Below are 14,704 nucleotides of genomic sequence, written 5' to 3' on the forward strand. Positions count from 1 at the left end.
TGGGGATTGATAGATGCCAAATAACTGTAGATGTTCTTCGTGTTTCACTGTTGTAGTCATCACACTTGGGTTATTTGCCTGCAGGTAGCCCTCAGTCAGCCCGAATACCAGAGTCTTGGGATTTCTGTGTCGGATGCTGTCGCCTCTTCCATGACGTCAGGTCATCGGGGGTATAAAACATGCAGCCGACGCCATTACATCAGTCTTTCTTGCCGTGAAGGAATCCAAAGCAGTTCACAAGTGCCGGTCGGCCACTTCCTGAAATTTTCGTTTTTCGAGTTTCAAACCTGAAGTTTTCTCAATCTAAGTACCCCTTTGGGGGTCCTTTTTTCTTGCTCTAACCGATGTCAGAAAAAGTTAACAATTGTCTTGCCTGTGGAAAGCAAATACCTCACAGAGATTTTCATTCTTACTGCGTCACCTGTTTAGACTCAGACCACGACGTCCCTCGCTGTGTGTTTTGTGCCTTGTTCAATGCCCGAACCATTTGTTTTCGGGCTATCTTTGTCACTAAATTCCTTCGCTATCATTCTCCGTATTCCGAAATGGCTTCGATAAGCCATCCGACTACCGATCTTCCGAAAAAAGGCAAGGATAACAGACCGCATATGTCCAAAACTGCCGACGACGCTTCCATTAAGCTAGTCGCCAATCTGCCGGTACTCAGTGAGGCGCCTTCGCAGCCCCTGATACTTGCTTCTACAGATTCTCAGGCCTCTACCAAGACCCATTCGGAGTCCGGTATGCCACGAGATGCTTCTTCGACTATGGAACCTGTGGATGTCCCTACCTTGGATGGGTCCGGAGCCGCTGTGCAGGCACCGGCTTCTGAGGGTTTATTCCGACCTACCAATATCCGTATTAAACCGACAACTTCATTTTTAACTAAAACTACCAGTTTCTCAGGCCCAGAGTTCGCACTACACCTAGAAAACCGACATCCAAAGCGCATGCTCAAGCTCCCATGCCACAAAAACAAATGCTTAGAATGGCTGAAGACCTTATTACTCTAATTAGGGGAAGACAGCCTTCCCCTGCTAAAAGACAAAGAATTGAATTTCCTGATTCTACAGACCAGGAGTCCGATGACTCTGACCCTTCTGATTACCAGGACATGCCCTTATCTACCTATGAGGATTTAGATGCAGAGGAATCCATTCCCTCTGCCTCCCCTCCAGAGGATTTTTCTTTTGGTGAAACCTTGCACACCTTAAGAGAGCATTTCCACTGGGAATGCCAAGACTATCCTCAGTCCAAAAAGAGACTCAGGGAATTTTTAGATTTGCCTCAGCACAGGCCTCTAGCTATACCCCCTGTCCTGGATATTGTAGATGATGTCTTCATGAATTCCATTCTTACTCCTGACACTTTACCACCAGCTCCTAGAAAACCTGACAGGTACTACAGAGTACCTGACTCTCACAAATTTCTCTTTAACAATCCTACTGTGGATCTGGAGACCATTTCCCAGGGACCTAAAGGCATTAAGGCTACTACATCCAAAAACCCTACCCCTTCAGACAGGGATTCCAGAGCTTTAGACGTATTGAGTAAGAAGGTATATACCTCTGCAACTCTTGCCATCAGAGCTTTGAATTGCCAGTTTCACATGTTGAAGTACCAGCAACATATTATGGAACTAATTAAACAAAAAATGGTGTTACTTCCAGATTTTGCAGAAAATAAAGATTTACAAGAATGAATGCATTCTGCAAGCCAAGTTAGTAAACATACTTTGCAGTGTGGGTTTGATGCCTAGAAGCATCTTGCAGGGCTGCTGTCACTGGGTCTGTACTGAGAAGGCATGCTTGGCTGAAGGAACAAGTCTTGCCAGACCATGTCAAAGCAAAATTACTAGATGCTCCATTAAATCAGGATCGTTTGTTTGGCACAAAACCAAAAGAAGTTCTTAAAAAGATGGAAGAAAAAGCTTAAATCTATGCAAACTGTCAAATATTTATTACAGATGCAGCCACCTAGATTCAGTAGGCATTGGCCTTCAAAAAACTGGTCCTTTCCAGTCCCTCCCAGGCCTTCTCAGTCCAAACCCAGGGGAAACAGACCACCAAGACTACAGTCTCAGGGTATGCAGAGATCTAAACAATGGAGTGTTCCCACCTCAAAAACAGGGAGTGGTAAGCCACCCCCTTATGGAAAAAGTTCACAATGACTTTCCAATTATCCTTCCCACCCATGCTCAAGTGTTTGCACCCCTAGGAGGAAAACTCGCCCTTCATGCAAAAAAAGCTGGATGTCCATTACTCAGGACTGATGGGTTCTAAACATTGTATCCCACGGACGCAGATTCTACTTCTACTCACTGCCAACCCCAAGCAGGTTGCCAGACCTTCCTCCAAACCAGTGAGCAGAGGCACAGAAGCAAGTACTTTCCCTTCTCCATATCAGGGCTATTCAACCTGTTCCAGTAGAACAAAGGGGACAGGGTTTCTACTCCAGACTGTTCCTGGTGCCCAGAAAAGAGAGCTCTTGGCGCCCTATCCTGGATCTAGCAATTCTCAACACCTTTCTGGTGGTCCCAAAATTTTAAATGCTTACACTGCAACAGCTTCTTCCTATGCTAGCCAAGGATACCTGGTTAGTCACCCTAGACTTAAAAGAAGCTTATCTGCACATCCCCATAAGGGAGTCTTGCAGGAAATATCTACGTTTCAGGGCAGGCTCTATGCACTATCAGTTCTATGCACTTCCCTTTGGCTTATCTACTGCACTCAGAGTATTCACAAAGTGCCTGCCTCCAGCCATTGCATACTGCAGGCAGAGAAATATTCAAATTTACCCATACTTGGACGATTGCCTGATTCAGGCGGACAGTCAGGAATTGCTACTTCAGCACCTAGCATTTGTAAAAAGACTTCTAACTTTACTGGGAAACACCATCAATGAAAAGAAATCACAACTGGTGCCCAGCCAACAAATTGTATTCCTGGGAGCAAGCTTGAACACAACTTCCCAGATGGCATTCCTCACTCCAGAAAAGCAGGTCCATTTGACAAACTACTTCAAACTAATGGCCACCACAACCCAGTTATCTGCAAGGAAAATAGTGCAAGCCCTAGGGTTCATGGCTACATGCATTCTGCTAATTCCATATGCAAGACTGCATATGAGGAAACTTCTCTGGTGTCAGCATTCTCAGGACCTGGAAACAGTGATTTCTATCATACCTTGTCTAAGGGCAGAGTTCCTTTGATAAGCAGTGGCATGCAACCGCAACAAGGGACTTCCTTTCACTCAACCCCTTGCTGCCCAAACCCTGACAACAGACGTATCAGACTGTGCATGGGGGCTCACATGGCAGGCAAATGCATTCAAGGCAAATAGAGCCCAGAACAAATTCCCCTGCATATCAATCAAAAGGAGTTGCTAGCTGTACAGAATGCTCTGACAGCCTTCAAATACCTTATCCTTCCAGGACAGCTTCTGATAAAGACAGAGACAACACCACAGTTATGTGGTACATAAACAAGCAGGGGGAAACTCATTCTTACCCACTCTGCAGGTTAGCCATGGCCCTGTGGAACACAGCCTTGAGCAAAAAAGTGCACCTACAAGCTCAATTCCTGCCAGGCAAGCAAAATTCACTGACAGACGACTTGAGCAAAAATGTACTGGACCCTCACGAGTGGAAACTGGAACCCAACTCATTCAAACTTCTTATCTAGAGGTGGGGAACATCGGAGCTGGACCTTTTTGCCTCCCCCAAAACCACCAGTTGAACAAATCTTGCACCAGGAACCCTCACAGCAGAGCCTGGAAGGTGGATGCCCTATTCTTTACATGGGAAAACCTCTCAATTTATGTCTTTCCTCCTCTCAAAAGTACTACTCAAGATCCAGCAGGGCAGGCCAAGGGTAATCCTTATTGCACCAGACTGGCCAAGCCAGCACTGGTACCCACTCCTGCGCAGTCTGACAGCAATGCCACCCTGGCACCTACATCAGACACCCTCCCTGCTGTCTCAACAAGAGGGACAGATTTTGCCTCCACAGCTGCAAACCCTAAACCTTGCAGCCTGGCTTATCCCCTGAATACACCACCAGCATCCCTCAGCAAACAGGTGTTGGACGTCATCCTTGAGGCCAGAAGCCCTAGTACTAGGAAATCCTATGCAGAAAAGTAGAAAAGATATTGTTCTTGGAGTCAGTCTCAAGGAAAGGACACAGATGTGCCCACCTTACCTCAAATCCTTGATTACCTAGCAGAGCTGCTCCACAGAGGCTTATCCTTCTCATCCATTAAGATTCATGCCTCTGCCATCTCAGCTCATTATAATACTGAGCCACCTCTCTTTTCTCACCCTCTCATCAAACAGATCCTGAGAGGCGCTAAGAATTTAAGGCCCCCTAGGAGAGCTCCCACCCTGGCCTGGGACCTTAACTTTGTACTGGAAAAGCTCACACTTCCCCCTTTTGAACCTGCTACTTCAGCAGAGTTAAAATTCCTCTCCTGGAAAACAGCCGTACTTCAGCAAGAAGAGTTGTCTGAGTTACAGGCACCAATGGTGGTGGAACCCTTCATTATTTTCCATGCTGACAGGGTTTTTCTCAGGACTAATCCATGCTTTATCCCCAAGCTGGTGTAAAGTGTGGCTTTAAACCAATCCATCCATTTGCCAACCTTTTTCTCTAATCCTCAGAATAAAGGGGAAAGGATCCTGCACTCCTTGGACGTGCACAGACAGCTCAGATTCTACCTTGACAAGACTAAGCCTTTCAGAAAATCTGACCAGCTGCTAGTCAGCTTTGCTACAGGGGCAGAGGGCTAGGTCATCTCGAAGCAAACCATTTCCAAATAGGTAGCACACAGCATCTATTGCTGCTACAAGCACCATGGAAAACCTACCCCTCAGGGGATCAGAACTCATTCCACTAGAGCTACTTCAACCTCTACTTCAACCTCTACAGCATTTCTCAGGGGAGTCCCTACCAGGGGTAAGCTTCAACCTGGAGCTCTGTACACATCTTCACCAAGCTTTACCACTTACCTATATTTTCTAAATCCAGAGCTGGATTTGCTATAGCAGTCTTACAAGGCTTGCTAGCTGCTAGCCAGCCATAACACTTCTTGACTGTCTCCACCCTTTCTCAGCTTTAGGAATCAACCCAAGTGTGATGACTACAACAGTGAAACACGAAGAACATAGTACAGTTGTGTACACTTACCATAAATACAGATGTCCTGGTTTCCCTCCCTCCAGCCCCCTGGCTTTCTTTATCCTTTCTACCTATCCTCTTTATGGCCATCCTTTATGGCAGGGGTATTTACTTTTTACTGGAGGTGTTCCACACCATGTACTGTTTTGGGGGCTCCTGACATCTGGGGCAAGAAAAACTGATGTAATGGCGTCAGCTGCATATTTTATACCCCTGACGACCTGACGTCATGGAAGAGGCGACAGCATCTGACAAAAAAATCCCAAGACTCTGGTATTCAGGCCGACTGAGGGCTACCTGCTGGCAGATAACCCAAGTGTTATGACTGCAACAGTAAATACACTCGAACATCTACATTTATGGTAAGTGTACACAACTGTACTTTTCTGGTTGCTTGAGAGTTACTATTAAAAATAGGCCTGACTAATACTGTGTACCCTGTACTATTTGTTTGGTTTGACTTGTTCTCAGGTTGGGGAGAGAGGGAATTTATTCCTATCTTCCTTTTTAAAACTCTAAAACTCTAGAAACGTAAGGTATGCTTCTGTGGGTGGAAAACAAAGTGCAACACATGAAAATTGTATTTCTTTGTTTTTTTTTTTTTGCCAGTTGCTTGAGTTCCGTTTAACTGAGAGTTTACTGTATTCCATTTTAATAATGATGATTGAGCTAAGAATTGTTGGGTCATAAAGGAGTTTATGCTGGACTTTTAGGTAGATCAGGTCAGCATAAACAGGAGATGTTGGAAAGATGCACACCTGTAAAGAAGAAAGATTTCCAGCAACAAAATGAGTGAGCCTTGCTGTGTGATGTAGAGGGCTGGACTACTGACTACAGCCCAGACCAACCAAGTATAATTAGTGACTATGGCACTGAAGAGTCTGGCTTGGGGGGGGGGGGGGCTTTTATTGACTGACCTATCCTGGGAGAATTTAGAGATAGTTGATTTTATTCAGTTTGTTAAACGTGTAAGTCAGCTTGTCCAAAAACCCTTTTCAGTCATGATCCAATCCAAATGGAGAAGACAGACAAGTAAGACAATACAATACTTGCATCACACTTGCAGATAGTCATTTGATTATAGAAAGTTTAAACAGTTATACAGTTGGTCAACAACTACATAAAAATAATAAGCATTTTGGCCAATGTCTCTCCTTTGTGAGCCCAACACATCTGTTAGTCAAGTAGCATTTTAGGAAATCATGTGTTATAACAGTTTCATTAATTTATACATCTGGTCAAATAACTACATTAAACAAATAGCTTGTATATACAGTGCACGTCCTACATGATTATATGTTTGTTGAAGCAACTATACTCAAATAATGTAAAGGAATGTATACAATAACTTTACTTAGTATTTGTAAAGCATATAGTCAAGGAGAAAGAAATTATATACATACGGTATTATTTATAGATTAATAAATATGTTGTATTAATTTGTGATGATCCATAGTCAGTTGAAAATCAAGTAACTGACTAGTTCCAGTTCAGCTGATGCTCCTTTCTAGGCCGAGGCTTGCACAATGGCCAGAGACTGAGAGACGGATGCATTCTTGTTTTCCAGTACTGTTACGCTATGTTTCTAGCGTTTCCTTAGACTCCTCCCCTGGTAGATGTGCTGTTAATGCACTTTGTCACCTCTGTAATTTTTAAAATGTATGGTGCTTGACAAGCTCTTAGATTGCAAAAGTATTAGCCAGTGACACTTGATGTCCTTCAAGGATGCATCTGCAGTCATAACATATGGGTTGTCCTGCCTCAGGCAGCCCTCGGTCGGCCGGATTCCAAAGTCTGGGTCTGGCCTCGGCTGATGTCGCACTTCACCCGACGTCATAGCTCCTGGGGTATAAAGGCATCAGCCGACGCCATTTTCCTCAGTCTTTCTTGCCGCGCGGTGCCCGAAGCAGAAGCTGTTCGCAAGTGCCGGTCGGTCAGATCCAGAGATTTCAGCTACCGAAGACTTCTAAAAAAGCTAAGTACCCCGTTGGGGACTCTTTCTTGCCTCAGCCGATGTCAGACAAAGTAAATAATTGTTTAACTTGTGGGAAACAAATACCTCATAAGGATTGCCACTCTTACTGCCTTCCTTGCTTAGGCCCAGACCACGACGTATCAGCTTGTTTAGCCTGTGCTTCCTTCAACCGACGGACACTTAGACGTCGGTCGGAGTTTGCAGAAGAGTTTTTTGGTCCCGCTTTTGCATATAAAATGCCGTCGGAGACTCCGACTACACATTTAGCTAAAAAACGCAAGGAAAAGGACGGACACTCGCAGCCCGCGGTTTCGGCTGAAAACACGGTTAGGCCTACCGCGAGTGTCTCGGTTTCGGCTAAAACCGAGTCCTCGGTTCTTCCTTCGGCCGCAAGCATGCCTCCGACAACCGAGGCCACAGAGGCCCTGGCTGAGTCGGCTACAGAAATTCCTACCGAAGAAGCAGGCACACTAGAATTGTCCGACACCATTCCGTTGGACATTTCTACTCCTGCACGTGGGGCAGCTAGACCCCCTGCTTCTATGTCTATTAAGGTCTTCTCCAGGGCTAAAGCAGCTAAACTTTCCAAGGCCTTACCTACAAAAGCTCCCCCTCACAGACCTTCCTCAAGTTCTCAGATTCTCAGCCTTGCTGAGGACCTTATTTCTTTGATCAGGGGATTCCAACCTCACCCAGACAGGGCCTCACAAACCCCTCCTGAAAAAAGGCCTAGGACTGAACCCCCTGAACCGCTCTCCTCTGACTATTCCTCGGATGGATCAGATTTATCAGACCATCAGGAAGGACCATACACACCTTATGAGGATTCGGATGCAGAAGACTCCATTTCTTCTGCCTCCCCCCAGAAGAATTTTCATTTGGGGAAACTCTACATTCAATGAGGGAACATTTCCAATGGCAGGGTCAGGATTTTTCTGATTCTAGGAAAAGGCTAAGGGCTTTTTTACACTTACCACAGCATAGACCTTTAGCCATACCACCTGTACTATCAGTTGTTGATGATGCATACAATGATGCCAGTTCAGCCCCTGATTCTCTTCCCCCGGCCCCTGCCAAACCTGACAGATATTACAGGGTCCCGGATTCTCACTTCCACTTGTACAAGGCCCACCCATGCTGCAGACCCAGAAACCATTTCTCAGGGCCCTAAGGGTGTTGCAGCTGCCTCTGCCAAAAACCCCCTACCCTCTGAAAGAGAATCAAGAGCATTAGAGAGATGGGGTAAAAAAGTTTATACATCTGCTACTCTTTCTGCCAGGGCTTTAAACTGTCAATTTCACATGATACAGTACCAGGAATTTTTGTTAGATCAGCTGAATAAAAAGCTTTCCTCTCCTGAACCTTTAGACCATAAGTCCCTTCAAGAGTTGGTACACAATTCTCAGCAGGTCAGTAATCATTTTTAAAATGTGGCTATGATGCACTGGAGGCTTCATTTAGATCAGCTATGACTGGAGCAGTGATTCGAAGGCATGCCTGGCTAAAAGAGCAATCCTTGCCAGACCATGTTAAGTCTAAACTGCTAGATGCCCCTATGGAGAAACAAAGTTTATTTGGCTCCCCTGCACAGGAGGTTCTAAAGAAAGTGGAAGAAAAAGCAAAATCTGTGCAAACAGTCAAGGATTTTCTGCAGGTCCAACCTCTGAGGTTCAGCAGAAATTGGCCTTCAAAGAATTGGTCCTTTCCAGACACCTCCAGAGCACAGAGAGGCAGAAATAGACGCCCAAGAGGCAGAGGTCAATCAAGGGGTGCCTACAGGGGCCGTCAGTGGCAACCTGACAACCAGAGGAGTGCCTCCACAGCTGCGACTGCAACCACTCCCACAGGACAGACACAATGACTTGGCTCTAATTCCGCCTACCAGGGAACAATTGGAAGCACCCTTGGGCGGAAAGTTAGCTTTATTTTCAAAAAACTGGCATTGCATTACAGGAGACAAATGGAGTTTGCAAACAATAGACAAAGGCTACAGGTTTCACTTCCACACTTTACCAAAAAAGAGAGGAATGCCAAACCTTCCGCCAAGCCAGAAGTCAGAGGCTCTAAAACAAATCATCAACTTACTAAGGATGAGAGCAATAGAAAAGGTACCATCTATGGAACAAGGCCAAGGATTTTACTCCAGACTATTCCTTGTACCAAGAAAAGAAACTCAATGGAGGCCTATTCTCGATTTGTCCGCACTGAACACATATCTCATTGTACCAAAATTCAAGATGCTGACCCTACAAGCAACTTCTTCCCATGTTGGGCAAGGAGTCTTAGCTGGTGACTCTAGATCTCAAGGAGGCATACCTGCATGTCCCTATAGGACCAGATTGCAGAAGACAACTCAGATTTCTTGCAGGATCAGAGCATTATCAATTCTCAGCATTGCCCTTTGGCTTATCTACTGCGCCCAGAGTATTCACAAAATGCCTGGCATCAGTAATTGCACATTGCAGGCTTCAGGGAATTCAAATCTACCCATACCTGGACTGCCTAATACAAGCGGACAACAAGACAAAAATAATAAAGGATTTGACCTATGTCATACAACTGCTGCAAGCCTTGGGATACACAGTCAACATACAGAAGTCAAGACTAGTGCCATCCCAAAGGATAACATTTTTGGGTGCAGAACTGGACACAATAACTCAGATGGCTTTTCTCACAGAAGAAAAACAAAAACAACTTCCAGTCTACTTCACGGCATTGACAAGACAAACTCAGCTTACTGCAAGGAAAGTCCTGCAGGCCCTGGGTTACATGGCATCCTGCATAATCTTGATCCCACATGCCAGACTGCATATGAGAAAATTACAATGGTACCTAAGAAATGTATGGTCTCAACACAGATACAGTCTAGAAACCATGATACCAATCATTCCATGCCTGAAAAAAGAATTCCTGTGGTGGGCTCAGGCCTGCCAGACCAACAGAGGGTTGCCTTTCCACAAACCACAACCAAAGCAGACCATCACCACGGACGCCTCAGACCTAGGCTGGGGCGCACACATGGAAGACAAGTGTATCCAAGGCCTATGGTCCCAAGATCAGCTGAAACTATACATAAATCTAAAGGAGATGCTGGCAGTGAAGCATGCAATAGAGGCATTCAAATCATTCCTCCAGCAAGGACACCTGCTGATAAGGACGGACAATACCACAGTCATGTGGTACATCAACAAACAGGGAGGCACGCATTCCTACCCTCTATGCCGGATGGCAATGGAACTGTGGAACCTAGGCCTGAATCTCAACATTCAACTGCAGGCCAGATTCGTACCAGGAAAAGAGAATTCACTAGCAGACAAATTAAGCAGAACTACCACGGATGCTCACGAATGGATGCTGCATCCAGATATCTTCAAAACCATAACAAAGAAATGGGGAATGCCAGAGATAGACCTGTTCGCCTCCCCACTCAACCACCAACTGAAGAAATTCTGCTCAAGAGAATACCACCCACAAGCCTGGAGGGTGGACTCCTTTTCTTTTAGCTGGAAGGCCCTGACAGTTTATGCCTTTCCACCTCTCCCATTGATGTACAAAGTTCTACTGAAGATCAGGGAGGAACAGCCAAAGGTAATTCTGATAGCTCCAGACTGGCCAAGGCAGCATTGGTACCCGCTACTGAGAAGCATGTCTCGGACGAACCCATGGCCTCTACCTCTATGGCCTTTACTTCTAACACAGAACAACTACAAGACCCTGCATCTAAACTTGAAAACGCTGCAGCTAACTGCCTGGAAAATTGCATAAAACAAAACCAACCTGTTTTATCTCAGAGGGTCAAGGACATTATCCTGGAGGCTCGCAGACCCTCCACAAGGAAAACATACTCAGCCAAATGGAAGAGATTCCTCATTTGGAGTGCATCAAAGGGAACAGATGTCACGCTTGCAAACCTAGCACACATCCTAGAATACTTAGCAGAACTGTTCCACAATGGCCTGTCCTATTCTTCCATAAAGATTCATGCTTCAGCAATTTCAGCAGAGTACAACATGGATCCTCCTATCTTCTCTCAACCTCTCCTCAGACAATTTCTAAGAGGGATCAAAAATATAAAACCTTCAAGGAAACCACCTCTGCCTGCATGGGATCTCAATTTTGTGCTGGAAAAATTAACACTTCCCCCTTTTGAACCAGCAGCATCAGCAGACTTACAGTTCTTATCTTGGAAAACTGCCTTCCTTCTAGCAATCACTTCAGCAAGAAGGGTATCCGAGTTACAGGCATTAATGGCAGTACAGCCTTTCCTTATCTTTCACTAGGATAGAGTGTCTCTGAGAACCAATCCTACTTTCATGCCAAAGGTGGTATCCAGGGAATCCTTGAACCAAGCTATTCATTTACCTACGTTCTTCCCTAACCCACAGAACAGGGGGGAAAAGCTACTACACCCCTTGGATGTACATAGACAACTGCGCTACTACCTGGACAGAACTAAGACCAGCAGAAAAACTGAGCAGCTTCTGGTAGCATATGCAACAGGAGTGCAAGGAAAAGCAATTTCCAAACAGACAATTTCAAAATGGATAGGAAATTGCAGTCGATTCTGTTACTCTTTTCATGGAAAGACAACTCCTGAAAATATCAGGCCTCACTCCACAAGGGCTACAGCCACCACTACAGCTTTCCTACGAGGAGTGGCTACCAAAGACATTTTAGAAGCTGCTACTTGGAGCTCCGTGCATACATTTGCCAAGCATTACAATCTTCCTTTATACTCCAGATCCCGAGCAGGCTTTGCAACTGCAGTTTTACAAGGGATCTTAACTACACCATCTTTATCTTAGTGCCTCCTCCCCCAGTTTGGCTATGGTATTCTACCCATATGTTATGACTGCAGATGCATCCTTGAAGGACATAGTACAGTTTTGTACCTACCATAAATGTAGATGTCTGATAGGTATGCATCTGCAGTCAGGATTACCCACCCTCCTTCCCCTCTGTGGTATTCCTAGGGTGCTTACCCCTCTTTCAGCTAGCTGGGGGGATCTATTATGGTGTATTTGTTTGTATGTATATATATATTTTGTTTGCTACTGTTTGGAATTTACAACATTTATCCAAATTTAGCCTTCCTAGAGGGCACCTGGCATCTGGGGCAAGAAACACTGAGGAAAATGGCGTCGGCTGATGCCTTTATACCCCAGGAGCTATGACGTCAGGTGAAGTGCGACATCAGCCGAGGCCAGACCCAGACTTTGAAATCCGGCTGACCGAGGGCTGCCTGAGGCAGGACAACCCATATGTTATGACTGCAGATGCATACCTATCGGACATCTACATTTATGGTAGGTACAAAACTGTACTTTCTGGAAGGTCACACTTTTGCTCACCACAAGCTCTAAAAAGCAGATCCTTTTTCTGTGATATGTTGATACTTCCACATGAGCTTTAATTTTTTTTTTTTTTTAGATTGACATCAAAATCAAGGATGCCATTGGAAGGTACCACCAGTGTGCCACAATTCAACTAGACTTCCAGCTACCAGCCAGATTCAACCTTTCCTATGTTGGGTAAATACTCCATGTGCAACACTTGTCCATCATTTTTATTCATTCTTGTGTAATGGATTCTTAGATGGAAAATTGTATCCACTTTTTTTTTTTTTTTTTTTTTTTTGGAGGGGGGGGCATTAAAATGACATTAATTTGATTTAGTCCTTCCATTATTAGAAATTGAGCATTGGTTACTTAGCTGTAAATATATTCCACGGGTGCCAGGGATACAGACATCACTGGCAGATATTAAGTCATGGTTTGAATAGACATTCCCCTTTTCCACTCAAAAGTGATTTGAGTATTATGTATCTTTCCTTTAAAAAATTCATCAATACTTCTGCCTTTACTTGTCCACTCTGTGTTAAAGTAATTGGTTAAACCCTTAAACACTATATGCGTGTGGTACAGACTTCACAAAACTAGGTTATCTGTGGAATATACAATGTATCCAGTGCACATTCATAACATGTACCTCCCTGCACCTTGCAGTGTTTGACTTTAATACTTCTGTTAAGTCCAACAGTAATCTCTTATAATATGATACCAACCATGGTGTCCCTCTCCCTTTGCACACTTGACTTAGGCATCAGTCGAACATGTGGCTTCTGCTGTTCCTCCTCCTCTGGCCCTGCAAAAAATCACCTGAGTGAATTCCAGAAGCTAGGGTTAGATAATTTCTCACTCTTTATATTCAGATTCCTCTTTCTTGGTGTAATTTGAAAAACTGAGGTTTCAAATTTAAGGATTGATAGGAATATTGAGCTCTGTTTCTCTTCCATTTCCCTTTGTGTGAGGACTGTTTCCTACTAGGAAAGCTCTCCAGTGTTGAAGATGTTCACTTAAGAATAACCATGCCTTTTCTTTCTTCCAAGAATTATCCTAACTTCTGTATGTGGCAGGCGAAAAGGAACCTTGGGTTAATTCCCTCTACCCTTGGGAACCTCCCATCAGCACTCTGGAAATATCTTGATTCTGAGCCCTCTGTTCACAAAATAGCTAAGCAACTACCGCCTGAGTGTTTTTTTACTTCTGTCTAGACACCTAAAGTAGACTGCTGTGGCATTTCAGTGGCTAAGCATAGGTCCCAGACCACCAACATTTTAACACTCTTCCTACAGATAATAGTGTCCACGGTTTTGGACAGAGTTGGCAAGATTACTGTGCTCTATTTAAAAAAGTAGTACGAGATGCTACTTTTTTCAGTTTTTCATAATGCCACGGTAGTGCAGCGGTAGCGTTGTTGCCTCACAGCAAGAGGTTCTCCCATTCGATTCTCGGCTGGAGTGCAGGGAGTGCCTTCTGTGTGGAGTCTGCATGTCCTCCCCGCGGTTGGGTGGCGTTCGAAAGACATGCGTAAATGGACGTGCCTTCATTGAAGGTTGGACGTCAAGCTGGCACCTCGGTGTTCGTGAAAATCTACTGCCAATCATTAGCGGACTGGAGGTCCACTGTGGCGACCCCTAACTGGGAAAAGCCGAAAGAACAACAACAACATCTGAAGTGCAAATTATTGGCAGATGTTCTTCATCTTACATTGCTGCAGTCATAACCTGTGGGTAGTCCGCTGTCCTCGGTCGGCCCGAATACCAAAGTGTTAGGCTGGCGTCGGTCATGGTCGCTCAGATCTGACGTCAGTACGCCATGGTATTAAAGCGCATGACCGACGTCATATCCTCAGTCTTTCTTGCCGCATGGTCCAAAGCAGAAGCAGCGTTTGCAAGTGCCGTTCGGCGTTCTGAAATTTTCGTATTCTGAGTTTCAGACTGAAAACCAAGTTGGGCTAAGTACCCCGTTGGTGAATATTTTTGTCTTTTCTTGCCTCAGTTAAATCCGGATGTCAGAAAAAGTGAATAATTGTATTTCTTGTGGGAAACAGATACCTCATAGGGATTACCACTCCCTCTGTATTCCTTGTTTGGGGCCTGAGCACGACGTAGTCGGGTGTCGCTTTTGTGCTAGATTTAATAAGCGCACCATTAAACGTAGGTTAGATTGCGCTAGGCTTGTCTTCGATGGCGGTGTAATTACAATATGCCGTC

General features: G+C 44.9%; 1 protein-coding gene across 1 annotated transcript in view; it reads left to right on the forward strand.

The window, feature by feature from the left end:
• Positions 1–14,704, forward strand: part of LOC122795693 (threonine--tRNA ligase 1, cytoplasmic-like) — an 846,051-nt gene that overhangs the window by 727,140 nt on the left and 104,207 nt on the right. The window contains exon 14 of the mRNA XM_044063990.1: positions 12,580–12,680. Coding sequence (XP_043919925.1) covers positions 12,580–12,680 — 101 coding nt within the window. The remainder of the gene's footprint in view (positions 1–12,579; positions 12,681–14,704) is intronic.

The sequence above is a fragment of the Protopterus annectens genome, chromosome 2.part2 (genome assembly GCF_019279795.1).
Source record: "Protopterus annectens isolate FY-2018-M chromosome 2.part2, PAN1.0, whole genome shotgun sequence".
Taxonomy (NCBI): domain Eukaryota; kingdom Metazoa; phylum Chordata; order Ceratodontiformes; family Protopteridae; genus Protopterus; species Protopterus annectens.